This window comes from Carassius auratus, chromosome 30 (genome assembly GCF_003368295.1).
Source record: "Carassius auratus strain Wakin chromosome 30, ASM336829v1, whole genome shotgun sequence".
Classification (NCBI taxonomy): domain Eukaryota; kingdom Metazoa; phylum Chordata; class Actinopteri; order Cypriniformes; family Cyprinidae; genus Carassius; species Carassius auratus.
The window spans coordinates 3,193,307-3,211,774 of NC_039272.1; the positions used below are offsets into that span (position 1 = coordinate 3,193,307).

Here is an 18,468-nt window from a genome sequence, read left to right on the forward strand (position 1 = left end):
CTCTCCACTCTCAACACCACGACTTAGGTGCCCTTGAGCAAGGCATCGAACCCCCAACTGCTCCCCGGGCGCCGCAGCATATATGGCTGCCCACTGCTCCGGGTGTGTGTTCACAGTGTGTGTGTGTGTTCACTGCTCTGTGTGTGCGCACTTCGGATGGGTTAAATGCAGAGCACAAATTCTGAGTATGGGTCACCATACTTGGCTGAATGTCACGTCACTTTCACTTTCACTTTTCACTTTCATACGGGTTTCAGCGTGAAGCAGAATGACACACAACGTGTCTGAACCGTTTGATTAAATTAATTACTCCGGGATATTGGTTTATTTGAACTCAGAGGGAGTGTCAGCCACATTAAAAAAGTTAACAGCTTAAGTCATTTGTGGATCAATGCGTATTGGAGATGCAAACGATTTCAAACGATTCAGTTCAATTTGGTGAAATGGTTCACGTACATCTGGTTACATCGAGTGATTCGTTCACAAACTGGATATCACTAAACTGCTTTGTGTTGAACTCTCTCTCACAACAGACCAGAAGAGAAGACAATGATGAATAAAGTCGTAGTTTTTGCTATTTTTGGACCAAAATGTATTTTCGATGCTTCAAAAAATTCTGACGACCCTCTGATGTCACATGGACTACTTTGAAGATGTTTTTCTTACCTGTCTGGACATGGACAGTATACCGTACACACAGCTTCAATGGAGGAACTGAGAGCTCTCGGACTAAATCTAAAATATCTTAAACTGTGTTCCGAATATAAACGGAGGTTTTACTGGTTTGAAACAACATGAGGGTAAGTTATTCATGACATAATTTAAATATTTGGGTGAATTAACCCTTTAAAATGATCATGTGTGAGGACTGCAATGATCTAAATGACCTTTATACCATGTTCTAACCAGACGCGATATAATAAGATTCCAGCGACAAATGAGCTGTCAGTTCACACGAGATGAGTCGAGACAGAACATAAGCTGTATTCTGTTCTCCCTGTCTATGGTTGTCCAGTCGTCGCAGAAACCAAGAGCCACAGAATTATTTTGCTTGATTGTGTCGCGACTCTTATCAAACTCTCTGATTAACATGGAAAATAAACGTTTTGAAGCGTTAATTAATTAATTAATTAGTTACATCACTATATTTCAATGACCAACAGAGAATTGTTGCACAACAGACACCAGATTCACCTACCACGGTGGCACCACCTAAGCCACCACCTTCAAAGCTCGGTCCCCTCGGAGTGAGTTGTGTACTAATCAACGTGCATCAAGCCATTATTTTTCCTGATATCCAGATGACACATCTGACTTGCAGCACTTAAATCCTAAAGTCCTCAAAATTATAGATGAATTTGGCATACTATCGAGATTTTAAATTAATCATTCTAAAACTATTTTGATGCCTTAGTTTTTCTATAAACAATATCCTATTATCAACACAAGTTAAATATTTAGGGATCGGACTCAGACTCACGTTACTCCTCATCTCAAAAATAAACTATAGCCTATGTCAATGTATGGAAAAGTTTAGTCTGATATTCAACAATGGATGTATCTGCCCGAATGTCAGTATGAAAAATGTATATTTCAACTGTTTGATTTCAAGATTTTACTACCATATGGCACAATCTGAATCTGCTTTCTGGTGGACAACCATTTGTACAGCCAACTTGGGCTACAAAAGATATTCTAAAATTGAATGATATGAATGGAGAGAAATCAATTCTAGATTTCCAAGACTTGAAAGATTTAATATTTCCCGTAACACTTTAACTACATTCTGCATTAAAACATCAAAAGTTTTATTCAGGTAATAATCTTCAGATTCACCTAGTAGTGCAATGGATTCAAAATGTGCCAAGCATAGGAATTGTTTCTTATTTTTACCTTTGCCTTTCATATCTTAATAAAGATAATCTCCCTAAAGCTAGAGTGTGGTTATAATATTTGACCGCCTATAATAGTAGCATTGAATGGGACACAGTGTGGGTTAATACATTCCATGCATCTTTAAACTCTAATCACAAATACTTAACCACACGTTAATTAATTAATTAATTTGTTCTGCTATGGTATTTCACACCATCCATATTGCATATTTTGCGGACCAGGTTGCCTTTACACTTTGATACATGTGCTATGGGACTGTCCAGATGTGCAAAAATTTTGAGATATTGTGCTTGATATTTTATACAAGGTTATCAAGATTAGTTTTCCCAAAGATCCTGTTATTTTATTGTTGAATGATAATTCTAAATTTTCTGTAAGTGAGAAAGAACAGAAATTTTGGCTAGCAGATTTGACTGCGGCAAATAAATAACTAGTTCAATGCTGGAGACCCCCTGATTACCTTTCTGCTAAGCAGTGGATTTTATTTTTGAAAATACTATCTCTGGAACTGTCTCCTGCATGGAATGACTACGCAAAACCTGCTACTCTACTTGGAAGAACTGGATTTCCATAGTCTCAAAGATTTTGGTCATTTCTAAAGATGTCATTCTGTTGTTAATAGTATTACCAATTCTGTTTGTATCTTTCTTTATATATATTTATTTAATCTCATATTGTTTTACTTTTGTATTTATTTGGGTCCTGGCGTGCGATGGGACAGGTGTGGGATGGCAGTGGTTTAATAGATTTTCTCTCTTTTGTTGTAATGTATTTTTGTGTGTTCTATCAAAAAAAAAAAAAAAATAGTGAATTACCAAAAAATAGTAATATTATTAAAATTAATAATGTACATGACATTCTTCCTAAAATCTAAGAAGTGTTCCCGGTTCTGGTTGACCTAATTAATGCAGCCTAAATATCCTTTAAATGATTTGTATTACAGAATAAGATAAGTGTGCTACATGTATGTCAGATGGAAGAGATGAGTCTTTAAACTAAATTTAAACTGACAGAGTGTGTCTGTGCTAGGAAGACTGGTACAGAAATAGGAACAAATATTTTATTTAAGACTTGATTTTCAGATTCTAGATACTGAACCAGATTTTTTATAAGGAATATAATGCGCTAAGAGCTCACCCAAGTACTGAGGACCTAAACCATTCAGGGCTTCATAACTAATAAGTAAGAATTAAAAAATGTATACAATGTTTAACAGGGAAGTGCTGATAGAACCTGGCTAATGTTGTCATACTTCCTGGTTGTAGTGTTTGAAAAAACACATAACATGAAAATACATTCATTTCTAATAAAGCCTATTCTTCACATTGCAATCATATATAGACTACAAGTATATACTTACAAATTCTTATATCTATAATAAACAAAACATTACAGTATTATGACAAAACAGCAACACCATTGTGACACACCATCAATAAAAAACAGCTTCAAATGGTCCTCTATAAGTTTGATATTCATATACTACAGAATATACAGTAGATAGTGGGTTAGTGTTTCTGTAGCATGCCCTACATGCGATGCATTAAGCGAGCATTAATTTGGAACATACAGAGCCATTTTTGATGATAATAAATTTTCAGAGTTTGGATTAGGAGTTAAAAGAAATGTTTCACTTGAATTGAGAAATAGCTGGCATGCATTTTGTGGACATGGTGTATATTTAACAGTCCTTGCTGATGTATTTTAGAATTGCTACAACAGAAAGTCAGCCATCCATTCTTCAAACTGCTTATCCTCAGTAGGGTCGCAGGGATTTTGGTCCAAGGGTGGAGAAAACACTGCTAGATGACCATTCCATCACAGGAGAACACTTTTTCTCATTCACTACACAGACAAGTTTGTGTCTCCAATTCACCTCTGAGAAACTCCACACAGACAGTCCTCCTGGCTTATTTGGGGCTATTGGTGCAAGGCAACAGTGGTCTCCCTCGATCAAGCACAGTTTCGCACTGATCTGAGTCATGTTCCATCCACTTCATTTTAAAACTAAATCCGAATAACAAATAGATGACCGGGCTGATTAAAGAGTGGGCTGTGGCTAGTGCAGTAGCTACTGGAAGTCCATATTTCAACATAATTGGATCCAGGCTGTTGGTAACAGTGGCTTGTAGCATGGTTAAGAAGATCTGAGGGCCCCAGAACACAAAAAAGGCAATTTTTATAGCACAGATGATCTGTGCCTGCTCCTTGCAGTCTTTACATTTTCTATGAGCTGATGTCAAACAGCTGAGAAACATTACCAAAGCTGGCGCAAGAAGCCCAATGAGAAATCTCATGATAACGACTGCCTTCAGCCTGGCAATGCCCTCTTGAGTAGTTTTCAATTCGTCCGTGTCATAATCATCAATGCACTGAGAAGATCGGACCTCTCTGGAATACAGTGAAGGACATGCCAAGATTGTTGCAATAGCCCAGGATAATGAAATCAGAATAATGTTACAGTTCTTGCAAAGATTCAAGCAGTCAATTTTTAAAATAGCAGAACTAATGCTCCAGAGACTCAGCATGGCTGCTGTGGAGAACATACTGCCATAGGTGATATAGGATGACAGCTTGCAGCTTGCGTTTCCATAATTCCAATCAAAGTTATTGTAAGCATACAGGAGCTGATAAACAATAAATGCACTGGAGACTAAGTGTGTTAAAGCCAACGCCTTAATCCAAGAGGAAACTGATGGCGATTTCTTGTTTTTCAGGCAGCTGATGATAATGACGATGAAGTTAAGGGTGACACCGAGGATCAAGACAACAGAATATGTAATCAAGTAAATCATCCTGATCACATGTTGGTACTGTTTGGTTGCATTCTCCCTGCTTTCATCAATTTCTGCAATGATAGTATCATAGTCTGTGTAATTGTCTTCTCCAGACATTTTGTGAAGTCTGAAACAAAAAGACATAGATTAAAATGTTTCACTCTGAATAATATGCTGCCCAGGAACATATATGTTCTCTTCAGTTCATATATATGTGTGTGTGTGTATATATATATATATATATATATATATATATATATATATATATATATATATATATATATATATTTTTTTTTTTTTTTTTGTGTGTGTGTGTGTGTCACCTATTCTATAACCTGCCCCTTCCAGGACACGGAATAAGATACTATTCTTAAAAGAATAGTGCAGGCAAAAAAAAAGAGAGTTTTACAAAAGAGGTCATTCTGAACTTTTTTTTAATGGTTAAGAGCTGTGACCATTATTCTAACCTTTTTTATTTTTTATTTTTTTATTTTGTCCAACAGAAAAATAAACACCATGCTTAGAGAATAAATAAGAGAATTTGTATTTTTGAGTGAACTGTCCCTTTTAGGAAATGAAACCAACTTTTCTATATTAAAGCATTAATGTCATCTTAGAGATTTCTTATAGTCATTGACGTTGAAATCTGGCAATTTCGTTGGTGACTAATATATTAAAACACCTTACATTATAATTTGTGCAAAACATTAAATACTTAATCGTAAGACAATAATAAATTAATATATATCACAGAAAAAATATTTTAATTTAATATTAATTAAATTAAACATAAAAGCAAACATTGAAAAACATCAGAATTAAAGTGACAAAACAGCAACATATGCCAAACAAAACAGTTTTTTATCGTATTGTAAATTTTTTCACACACAATTTACATTTAAAATCAAGTTACATCTGCATGTTTTGCAGAAAACGTCTAAAGGTTTCACCATGCTTCCTTATTTGATCCAAATGCTTTGCTTCATGCGTATTTTCTGCAAATTCCTCTTACCTTTGGCAGCAAAACGGCAGAATGAGTAAAATCTGTGACTATCTGCGAGAACGGTGTACTGAATATGAAAGTAAAATACGTGGCATTGAAAGTTTTTTTTTTTTTTATTAAGCAAATGAGTTTTCGTCAGCTGCAATTTGAGCTGCATCACATCTTTGGTTCTGGACAAAGTCCTAAGGTTTTAACTGCACCTGTCGGATTGAAGTTAGGTGTTATATATATATTACATATTCTATACAACGTCTAAATTAGTCACACAACCACATGTGGAAAACAAGTTTTTTTTCTAAATGCAACCACGTTTAAAAGATGTTTGTAAAGATGATGAAAAATGCACATTTAAGTTTGTGATTCTAAGATTAAAAGAAAATTGCACCTACATAAACAAGTCACATGTTAACATCACAACCAGATTTCATTTATTAAAACATTGCAGTGGTTTCACTTGGTTAGATTTCAAGAGCGCTTTAACACGTGCTTAAAATTGTCAATGTGTGAGGACTGCAATGATCTAAATTACCTTTACACCGTGTCCTAACCAGACGCGACGTGATAAGATTCCAGAGACAAATTATTTTTCAGTTCACACGAGAAGAGACGAGACAGAACATAAGCTGTGTGCTGTTCTCCCCATCTATGGTTGTCCAGTCGTCGCAGAAACCGAGAGCCACAGAATCCTTATGCTTGTCTTGTGTCGCGACTCTTATCAAACTCTGATTAACACGGAAAATAAACCTTTTATAGCGTGTACCGCATGAGTAGCGAGAACCACAATATGCACTTGACACAAACTCAAAGATGACGTGTGTGTGGAAACCGATCTCCTAAAAAAGCAAGATATACTTGATTTCTGCAAGGATGAAGGGGGCGTCGCCTTTGACACTAGATACGAGGTGTGTCTGAAGCTTGGTGGTGACTGCTGAAGCAGCCTCATAGTGAAAACAGCCAATAACATAAATTAATTAATTAAATAAATCAATACTGTATCCCAGTGACAAACAGAGTACACAAACGCAAACAGAGTACACAAACGCAATAGAATTGTTGCACAACAGACACCAGATTCACCTACCACCTAAGCCACCACCTTCCAAGTTTGTTCCCTTTGGAATGACTTGTGTACAAATCAACACATTTGGCATGTGACAGACTTTCAGGGTCTGTCTCATGCCCTCTTACTGCCCAAGTAGTAGCACTTGGAGCACAGAATGGAGAGAATTTGATTTCATTACCCTTCCAGTTTTGGTAGATATTGTACATCTAAAGCCTTCTTCATCTAAAAGTGATGTCATGTCACCTTATCTTTTTAATCAGATTGTTGCTATACTGTAGGGACTGAACCTTAATAACAATTGCCACCTGTCCAGCAGATTTGAAGTATGCTACAGTTCTTCCATTATTTTAGGCCAATCTAAAATTTACCCAAGGTCTTAGAAAAAGTGGTATTTAGAAGCTTCAAGCACATATCAATGTAAATTCAATTAGTCAGCCATTACAGTCTGGCTTTAAGTCCTGCGACAGCACTGTGACAGTGTTGGTCAAAGTGTTAAATTACATCTTTGTTTCACTTTGATAATGGCGATAATGTTATTTTAATTCTGTTTAGACATTAGTGTTTGATATGGTGGACCATGAGATGTTAATCAACTGCTTAGATCACTGGGTCGGCTTAATAGGTAATGTTCTCAAATGGTTTAAATCTTATCTCACATAGGCTACAGATTTTTTCTGTTAATATTGGGGGCTGTAATTCTTCAAGATTACATCTGCCTTGAGGAGTCCCACAAGGTTCAATTCTTGCTCCAATTATTTTCTCCCTTTAAATGCTACCATTGGGGGCTTTCTTTAAAATATAAAGTGTCTTTCCATTGTTACGCTGATGATATGAAGATTTATTTGCCTGTGAGTGAATTAAATTCAAATTCACTTGACACTTTATTAGCTTTATTTTTATTAGCTTGGTTGTTAACAATTGGATTGCTGCAAATTGTTTAAAGCTTAATGAAAATAAACCGATGTTATTGTGTTTGGCCATTGAAAGCATGACGTGCTGCAGTGCTTATATGCAACTTCTTTGACTGGTTTTATTAAAGGGGGGGGGGGGGTGAAATGCTCATTTTCACTCAATATCCTGTTAATCTTGAGTACCTATAGAGTAGTACTGCATCCTTCATAACTCCAAAAAGTCTTTAGTTTTATTATATTCATAAGAGAAAGATAGTCTGTACCGATTTTTCCCGGAAAAACATGAGTGGCTGGAGGCGTGACGTGTGGGCGGAGCTAAAGAATCACGAGCGCGAGTAGGCTTTTGCGTTGAGAGCGTTTGGAAGATGTGACATTACCTTGAGGAAAAAAACATCCAAAACAAACCATGGCTAACAGTCAGATTCAGCGTATATTTATGATCCAGAATCAGATACAGAGGCTGAAATTTAACAAGAGCAGCATCAGCAACGACGTCTCTATGTGGTATGTACTGAAACTGTATATATTTGCTTAGCGATTTTGGATAAAAAACTAAGATCCACTTTATGTCGTCTTTTTTTTTTTTTTTTAAGCTGAACACAGAGATAACAACACAGAGATATTTGAAGCAGTTTTACTCACCGCCTGCGGTTCCAACACACGATCGTGACCCTTTTTCGTTGGGACTGAATTACACTTAAGAAATAAACGATGTGCAAATCCAGCGTCAAACTGGGCCTTGTTTGTAAAACAAGCATCTTCGAAATGCAGGGAACAAACAAAAACACTTGCACAACTCTGTTGATGCTCTGTAAAAATAAACTCCATCCACTGGTCCCTTAATGCTGTTTTTTTTTTTTTTGGTAATCTGTGCAGGGTTGTCTTGCCCTGGCAACCAAAAAACACACTTCTTTTGTGACATTTCGCGACGCTCTCGCTCTGATCAGTGAAGTCTGTTGTGCTCTCAGTGCTCTGCTATACGGGAGCGCGCGCTCTTCCGGCAGAAGTGCCTTAGGACCCATATAAGGAAATTCCGCTCCATCTAACGTCACACAGAGCCATACTTGAAAAAAACTTTCCGAAACTTGTGACAAACCGGAAGAGGTATTTTTAGAACAAAAATACTCCTTCAAACATACAACTTAATTTTTGAAACTTTGTCCATGTTTAGCATGGGAATCCAACTCTTTAACAGTGTAAAAAACTCAGTATGCATGAAATAGCATTTCACCCCCCTTTAAATCTAATGTAAAAAAAAAAAATGGGATTTGTTCTGGATAGTGATTCAAAGTTGGACAGACAAATTAACACTGTGGTGAGATCTTTTTTTTTTTTTTTATCTATATCTGTTCTTCAACCGTAATGTTATGAAGCTAAAAGAATATTTTGTGCGCAAAGAAAACAAAAATAATGACTATTGACTATATAAATTTGACTGTATAAATTTATTTTAGAAATTGCTGTCCCCCAACAGGCCTTTAAAATAAATTTGTAATATTAGTGGTGAGCGATGTGACCATAATCTTATTTTATGGTATGAGAAAATGTATTTCACGATATAGTAACATGCTAAAAAATCTACATATTGAGAAAATCACCTTTAAAGTTGTCAAAATGAAGTTCTTAGAAATACATATTACTAATCAAAAATTAAGTTTTAACATATTATTTACAGTAGGAAATTTACATAATATCATCATGGAACATGTTCTTCAATTGATATCATAATGAATTTTGGCACATCATAAAAATAATAATTTTGACCCATACAATGTATTTTTTGCTAATGCTACAAATATACCCCAGCAACTTAAGACTGGTTTTGTGCACACACACACACACACACATATAGCTATAGCTATTTTTATTTTATTTTTTGTGAACAAAGACAGAACAGAAAAAAACTGAGAACAAACAAGCAGATTACAAGCACAACAGAACATAAATTCAAATTAAATAAACTTTTTTCAGCTATGGCAGTTTATTCAACATAAAATAAGAAAAGTTTGTGTCTCCAATTCACCTCTGAGAAACTCCACACAGACAGTCCTCCTGGCTTATTTGGGGCTATTGGTGCAAGGCAACAGTGGTCTCCCTCGATCAAGCACAGTTTCGCACTGATCTGAGTCATGTTCCATCCACTTCATTTTAAAACTAAATCCGAATAACAAATAGATGACCGGGCTGATTAAAGAGTGGGCTGTGGCTAGTGCAGTAGCTACTGGAAGTCCATATTTCAACATAATTGGATCCAGGCTGTTGGTAACAGTGGCTTGAAGCATGGTTAAGAAGATCTGAGGGCCCCAGAACACAAAAAAGGCAATCTTTATAGCACAGATGATCTGTGCCTGCTCCTTGCAGTCTTTACAATTTCTATGAGCTGATGTCAAACAGCTGAGAAACATTACCAAAGCTGGCGCAAGAAGCCCAATGAGAAATCTCATGATAACGACTGCCTTCAGCCTGGCAATGCCCTCTTGAGTAGTTTTCAATTCGTCCGTGTCATAATCATCAATGCACTGAGAAGATCGGACCTCTCTGGAATACAGTGAAGGACATGCCAAGATTGCTGCAATAGCCAAGGATAATGAAATCAGAATGATGTTACAGTTCTTGCAAAGATTCAAGCAGTCAATTTTTAAACAAGCAGAACTAATGCTCCAGAGACTCAGCATGGCTGCTGTGGAGAACATACTGCCATAGGTGATATAGGATGACAGCTTGCAGCTTGCGTTTCCATAATTCCAATCAAAGTTATTGTAAGCATACAGGAGCTGATAAACAATAAATGCACTGGAGACTAAGTGTGTTAAAGCCAACGCCGTAATCCAAGAGGAAACTGATGGCGATTTCTTGTTTTTCAGGCAGCTGATGATAATGACGATGAAGTTAAGGGTGACACCGAGGATCAAGACAACAGAATATGTAATCAAGTAAATCATCCTGATCACATGTTGGTACTGTTTGGTTGCCTTCTCCCTGCTTTCAATTTCTGCAATGATAGTATCATAGTCTGTGTAATTGTCTTCTCCAGACATTTTGTAAAGTCTGAAACAAAAAGACATAGATTAAAATGTTTCACTCTGAATAATATGCTGCCCAGGAACATATATGTTCTGTTCAGTTAATATATGTGTGTGTGTGTGTGTGTGTGTGTCACCTATTCTATAACCTGCCCCTTCCAGGACACTGAATAGGATACTATTCTTAAAAGAATAGTGCAGGCAAAAAAAAGAGAGTTTTACAAAAGAGGTCATTCTGAACTTTTTTTAATGGTTAAGAGCTGTGACCATTATTCTAACCTTTTTTTATTTTTATTTTTTTATTTTGTCCAACAGAAAAATAAACACCACGCTTAGAGAATAAATTAGAGAATTTGTATTTTTGAGTGAACTGTCCCTTTTAGGAAATGAAACCAACTTTTCTATATTAAAGCATTAATGTCATCTTAGAGATTTCTTATAGTCATTGACGTTGAAATCTGGCAATTTCGTTGGTGACTAATATATTAAAACACCTTACATTATAATTTGTGCAAAACATTAAATACTTAATAGTAAGACAATAATAAATTAATATATATCACAGAAAAAATATTTTAATTTAATATTAATTAAATTAAACATAAAAGCAAACATTGAAAAAAATGATCAGAATTAAAGTGACAAAACAGCAACATCTGCCAAACAAAACTGTTTTTTATCGTATTGTAAATTTTTTTTACACACAATTTACATTTAAAATCAAGTTACATCTGCATGTTTTGCAGAAAACGTCTAAAGGTTTCACCATGCTTCCTTATTTGGTCCAAATGCTTTGCTTCATGCGTATTTTCTGCAAATTCCTCTTACCTTTGGCAGCAAAACGGCAGAATGAGTAAAATCTGTGACCATCTGCGAGAACGGTGTACTGAATATGAAAGTAAAATACGTGGCATTGAAAGTTTTTTTTTTTTTTTTTTTTTTTATTAAGCAAATGAGTTTTCGTCAGCTGCAATTTGAGCTGCATCACATCTTTGGTTCTGGACAAAGTCCTAAGGTTTTAACTGCACCTGCCGGATTGAAGTTAGGTGTTATATATATATTACATATTCTATACAACGTCTAAATTAGTCACACAACCACATGTGGAAAACAAGTTTTATTTTTCTAAATGCAACCACGTTTAAAAGATGTTTGTAAAGATGATGAAAAATGCACATTTAAGTTTGTGATTCTAAGATTAAAAGAAAATTGCACCTACATAAACAAGTCACATGTTAACATCACAACCAGATTTCATTTATTAAAACATTGCAGTGGTTTCACTTGGTTAGATTTCAAGAGCGCTTTAACACGTGCTTAAAATTGTCAATGTGTGAGGACTGCAATGATCTAAATTACCTTTACACCGTGTCCTAACCAGACGCGACGTGATAAGATTCCAGAGACAAATTATTTTTCAGTTCACACGAGAAGAGACGAGACAGAACATAAGCTGTGTGCTGTTCTCCCCATCTATGGTTGTCCAGTCGTCGCAGAAACCGAGAGCCACAGAATCCTTATGCTTGTCTTGTGTCGCGACTCTTATCAAACTCTGATTAACACGGAAAATAAACCTTTTATAGCGTGTACCGCATGAGTAGCGAGAACCACAATATGCACTTGACACAAACTCAAAGATGACGTGTGTGTGGAAACCGATCTCCTAAAAAAGCAAGATATACTTGATTTCTGCAAGGATGAAGGGGGCGTCGCCTTTGACACTAGATACGAGGTGTGTCTGAAGCTTGGTGGTGACTGCTGAAGCAGCCTCATAGTGAAAACAGCCAATAACATAAATTAATTAATTAAATAAATCAATACTGTATCCCAGTGACAAACAGAGTACACAAACGCAATAGAATTGTTGCACAACAGACACCAGATTCACCTACCACCTAAGCCACCACCTTCCAAGTTTGTTCCCTTTGGAATGACTTGTGTACAAATCAACACATTTGGCATGTGACAGACTTTCAGGGTCTGTCTCATGCCCTCTTACTGCCCAAGTAGTAGCACTTGGAGCACAGAATGGAGAGAATTTGATTTCATTACCCTTCCAGTTTTGGTAGATATTGTACATCTAAAGCCTTCTTCATCTAAAAGTGATGTCATGTCACCTTATCTTTTTAATCAGATTGTTGCTATACTGTAGGGACTGAACCTTAATAACAATTGCCACCTGTCCAGCAGATTTGAAGTATGCTAAAGTTCTTCCATTATTTTTGGCCAATCTAAAATTTACCCAAGGTCTTAGAAAAAGTGGTATTTAGAAGCTTCAAGCACATATCAATGTAAATTCAATTAGTCAGCCATTACAGTCTGGCTTTAAGTCCTGCGACAGCACTGTGACAGTGTTGGTCAAAGTGTTAAATTACATCTTTGTTTCACTTTGATAATGGCGATAATGTTATTTTAATTCTGTTTAGACATTAGTGTTTGATATGGTGGACCATGAGATGTTAATCAACTGCTTAGATCACTGGGTCGGCTTAATAGGTAATGTTCTCAAATGGTTTAAATCTTATCTCACATAGGCTACAGATTTTTTCTGTTAATATTGGGGGCTGTAATTCTTCAAGATTACATCTGCCTTGAGGAGTCCCACAAGGTTCAATTCTTGCTCCAATTATTTTCTCCCTTTAAATGCTACCATTGGGGGCTTTCTTTAAAATATAAAGTGTCTTTCCATTGTTACGCTGATGATATGAAGATTTATCTGCCTGTGAGTTAATTAAATTCAAATTCACTTGACACTTTATTAGCTTTATTTTTATTAGCTTGGTTGTTAACAATTGGATTGCTGCAAATTGTTTAAAGCTTAATGAAAATAAACTGATGTTATTGTGTTTGGCCATTGAAAGCATGACGTGCTGCAGTGCTTATATGCAACTTCTTTGACTGGTTTTATTAAAGGGGGGGGGGGGGGGTGAAATGCTCGTTTTCACTCAATATCCTGTTAATCTTAACAGTGTAAAAAACTCAGTATGCATGAAATAGCATTTCACCCCCCCTTTAAATCTAATGTAAAAAAAAAAAATTGGGATTTGTTCTGGATAGTGATTCAAAGTTGGACAGACAAATTAACACTGTGGTGAGATCTTTTTTTTTTTTTTTTTTATCTATATCTGTTCTTCAACCGTAATGTTATGAAGCTAAAAGAATATTTTGTGCGCAAAGAAAACAAAAATAATGACTATTGACTATATAAATTTGACTGTATAAATTTATTTTAGAAATGGCTGTCCCCCAACAGGCCTTTAAAATAAATTTGTAATATTAGTGGTGAGCGATGTGACCATAATCTTATTTTATGGTATGAGAAAATGTATTTCACGATATAGTAACATGCAAAAAAATCTACATATTGAGAAAATCACCTCTAAAGTTGTCAAAATGAAGTTCTTAGAAATACATATTACTAATCAAAAATTAAGTTTTAACATATTATTTACAGTAGGAAATTTACATAATATCATCATGGAACATGTTCTTCAATTGATATCATAATGAATTTTGGCATATCATAAAAATAATAATTTTGACCCATACAATGTATTTTTTGCTAATGCTACAAATATACCCCAGCAACTTAAGACTGGTTTTGTGCACACACACACACACACACACACACACATATAGCTATAGCTATTTTTATTTAATTTTTTGTGAATAAAGACAGAAAAGAAAAAAACTGAGAACAAACAAGCAGATTACAAGCACAACAGAACATAAATTCAAATTAAATAAACTTTTTTCAGATATGACAGTTTATTCAACATAAAATAAGAATACTACAGAAACTGAATAAGTGCATAACTAAAATAGTGCACTTATACTGTATGAATCAATTATGAACTGATTCTTATTAAAGATCCAAAAGTGATTCAGTAGTCAGTAGTAGTGACTGATTTTCTACTTTCTCTTTTATTACTGGATTAACATTAATGACACAGCAGTTAAATTAGGCTTCCGTCCCTTTAATTCATGATCACATGCTGTCTGAGAGGCAGAGTGTGCTTTGGTTTTATGTCATAGCACATGAGCACTGCATTGAGTTTTTCGTTGGTGATTGAGCTTAACTCTAGCACATCCCACTTTTAATTTTCTCAGCCATACATGTTTATTCACTCTTTGGAGTATATAACTTACAAATAGTTATGTGGTAAGCAGATATATTTACATACCATGAAATAAACTATAGAGCTAAATCTCTAATGAGACAATTTGTACTGTGGTAATTTTACAGGATGACATAGTTATTTGGGTATTTTAAATTACAGTAACCTGAAAATGTTCAATTTAAGAATGGTCTAAAAATAGTACTCTGTTGAAGGAATTTATCCTTATTGAATTTTTCTAAAACATAAAGCAGTAGTCCAATGCAGGTAATCAAAGATGTTTCCCCCCATTGATTTCCATAGTAGGGGAAAATATACTTTTTAAATTACCAGCATTCTTCAAAATATTTTTGTTTTTGTTCAACATATGTAAAAAACATACAGGTTTAAAACAACAAGAGGGTTAGTAAATGATAACAGAATTTTCATTTTTGAGGGGAACTATTCCTTTAACTGATTGTCTTGGACTATCAAAATAAAGTGTTTTGGCTTAAACATATCTTTTCTAGAAGAAACAGAGTTGCATCCCTGCAGTGAAGAAGCTCTTTGTTCTTGAACATGTGCATGTGATTGTGTGGCCTCAAGTGAACTTCTTCTCCAGCCACTCCTACTCTTCTGTTCAGCACAGATGGAGCATTAAAACTGATTGGTGTAATTCTAAGCTGTAAAAGGAATGTTCTATGTGCTATTCAGAAACTTCAACAATATACTGTGGGTGGATATCATGCTTGCATAAACGACAAGAAAGAACATGCTCAAACTGACAAAAAGAAAAAAACACATACATTATTTTTTTGTGAACACCACATATCAGTGAAAGGGTTAATATTCATAACCATATTTCAGTGAATTTATTTAACTTGACATTAAAATGTGTTCAGTTATGTATGGGTTTTGTTCAGTGGAAACAATAAAATCATCCATTTAAAACAAGATAAAATCCATTGAGACAGATGACTTCCAAGTGCACTATATGAGATGGAGGGAGAGACAACTCAGGAATTCAAGGCAAGAAGAATTCAGGTATTTTTGGACATTATTGTTTTTATTAACACACCCTTCACATTTCCCAAAAAGGAAAAGTATCTTTTAGTCATCATTATGCTGTCCCAGATATATCTGACTTTCTTTCTTCTGATGAACATTTGAAAAATAATCCATCCCAGTCCAAATAAAACATAAGCATGCTAAAACCAAAACTGAACACAAAAGTTATTGATGCAACTCTCTGAAGTCAAGTGTACAACTGTTGGCTGGATATTATATTATATTATATTATATTATATTATATTATATTATATTATATTATATTATATTATATTATATTATATTATATTTTAGTTTAGATTAGATTAGATTAGATTTAGATTAGATTTATTTTATTAATTCTAAAGTATTATATTTTTCAGTAACATTTTACTTAAAGTCTTTATATAAAATGCATTATAAAATTATTTTTTATGCATTAATTATGCCTTGTAATGCACCTTATATTGCATGCATTGTACAGTCTCATGAATAATTGTAACCACAATTAATACATTATAGCACTTATCACTGCATTGTTACACTATGCATTTTATACTACAGTATGTTAGTATATACATATTATATTAGTTATACTAGTTTACAACCAGATATAATGTATTACAATGCACATTATGAATAATTACAATGCATTACCCTTTAGTGACCCTTTATAATGCATCATACATAAAGTTAAGAGTTACCTATTTTTCTTATACACACTTGTTCACCGTCATGTTCATTTTGCATGGTTTTTGAAGGTCCAGTGCACTTGCATTACAGGAACTCACAGAGAGAGCTTTTTCTAAAAATCTTTGTTCATGTTCAGCTCAAGAGAGAAAGTTCTATACATTTTGTACGGCATGAGTATGAATAAATGTTGATAGGATTTCATTTAGGGGCGACCTATCCCTTTTAGGCAGTGAAAATGTTCAAGGAAAAAGGAATAATGACATACTTGTGTTTCAAGAATCACGGTTCACAGAATACCAGAAAAAAAAAGAAAAGAAAAAGATAAAACGTGTCTGAGCCTGTGTAATGATAAAGTTACACCTGTGGCCAGGGCCATCACCAGGAATTCATTTCCCTGTGCACTTTTGATCAACGACTCATAACACCGGTTTTTCAGCACTAGCACATACACAGAAAGTGCTTCTATTGCAATTTACATTACATTACATTAGTCATTTAGCAGACGTCTTTATCTAAAGGACATTGCAATCAATCAAAAACAACAAGAGAGCAATGATATAGAAGTGGTACAACAAGTCTCAGTTAGCTTAAACGCAGTACACCTAGCAAAGTCTTTTAAATAATATAATAAATAAAAAAGAACCAGTGGTAGTTTTGTAGGCAAACATCAATGCCTTGAATTTCATGCGAGCAGCTATTGGAAGCCAGTGCAGATTGATAAACAGAGGTGTGACGTGTATCCTTTTCGGCTCATTAAAAATGAATCTTGCTGCCGCGTTCTGGATTAATTGTAAAGGTTTGATAGAGCTGCCAAGAGAGCATTGCAATAGTTCAGCCTGGACAGAACAAGAGCTTGAACAAGGAGTTGTGCAGCATGTTCCCAAAGAAAGGGCTTGCAATTGTTTCCCTCTGATCTTCTATGATTGAGGAGAGTAACATCACCTTGTTTTACACTATAGATTTTGTGCAATGTTTGTTACTTTAATTTATAAATTATGTTATTATTTGATTTTAGTTTTATTTACTACTGAAAGTTTTACTCTGTGTGGATTGACATAGACGAATTATGATTAATAAAAAAAAAGCAAAACACCCTAATGACAATCACAATCACATTTAAACAGAGTCACATACAAAGCAAATGTGAGAACTTGTGAGAACAACTTTCCTTTCACATTCCTTTGCATGAGTTTCATGAAAAGAAAAACATGTTCCTTCCTGCACAGACACACACAAAAAAAATGCTCTATAATAGCCCTATACCTCTATATGTGATTACAGTTTGTCAATGCTGACTCAATGAACCAGTTTCACTCACACTTCATCGCCTACACAAACAAATGTGTTGATACTATGAGGCAGATGTATGACATGTAGACTTTAAAGGGAATAGAACAAACTCTCAAAGGATGTGTCAATAGTTTATCCGGATCTGACAGCACTAGTGAGTACTCTTCCATATCTTTTAAAATATTTAATTAGATATTATCAGCATACCTGAAAAGTAAAAAAAAAAAAATGCAAAAATTTAAAATGTATTATTACACAGATCTATTCAGATATATTCAGAGGTCTATTACAGAGCAGTAAATGTATATTAAATATAAAAAAATTTCACATTTGAATATTAAAAACAATAAGTGAATAGCTAGACACTGGCTATAAAAAAACTATATCATGGTTTTAACATGGGTTTCACTAAGCTTGCAAAAGCTCAGTCTTTATTCAGCCATGTCACCCTGCAGCCCAAGACTGGTCAGTACCTGGATGGGAGACCTCCTGGGAAAACTAGGTTGCTGCTGGAAGAGGTGCTAGTGAGGCTAGCAGGGCGTGCTCACCCTGTGGTCTGTGTGGGTCCTAGCGCCTCAGTGTAGTGATGGGGACACTATACTGTCAGCAATCACCATCCTTCAGATGAGACGTTAAACTGAGGTCCTATTGAGGACTCTCTGTGGTCA

At 35.0% G+C, this 18,468-nt stretch overlaps 2 protein-coding genes across 2 annotated transcripts; both read right to left on the reverse strand.

The window, feature by feature from the left end:
- Nucleotides 1-3,524: 3,524 nt before the first annotated feature.
- Nucleotides 3,525-4,691, reverse strand: LOC113049923 (chemokine-like receptor 1). Its single transcript, XM_026212671.1, has one exon. The coding sequence runs from the start codon at nucleotides 4,689-4,691 to the stop codon at nucleotides 3,807-3,809; it is 885 nt and encodes a 294-aa protein (XP_026068456.1). The 3' UTR covers nucleotides 3,525-3,806.
- A 4,992-nt stretch (nucleotides 4,692-9,683) lies between these two features.
- LOC113049986 (chemokine-like receptor 1) lies at nucleotides 9,684-12,131 on the reverse strand. Its single transcript, XM_026212711.1, has 2 exons — nucleotides 12,033-12,131; nucleotides 9,684-10,698 (listed from the first exon to the last, which is right to left on the reverse strand). Exon 2 carries the CDS (start codon nucleotides 10,686-10,688, stop codon nucleotides 9,708-9,710), a length of 981 nt encoding a protein of 326 aa, XP_026068496.1. The 5' UTR covers nucleotides 10,689-10,698; nucleotides 12,033-12,131; the 3' UTR covers nucleotides 9,684-9,707.
- Nucleotides 12,132-18,468: the final 6,337 nt, after the last annotated feature.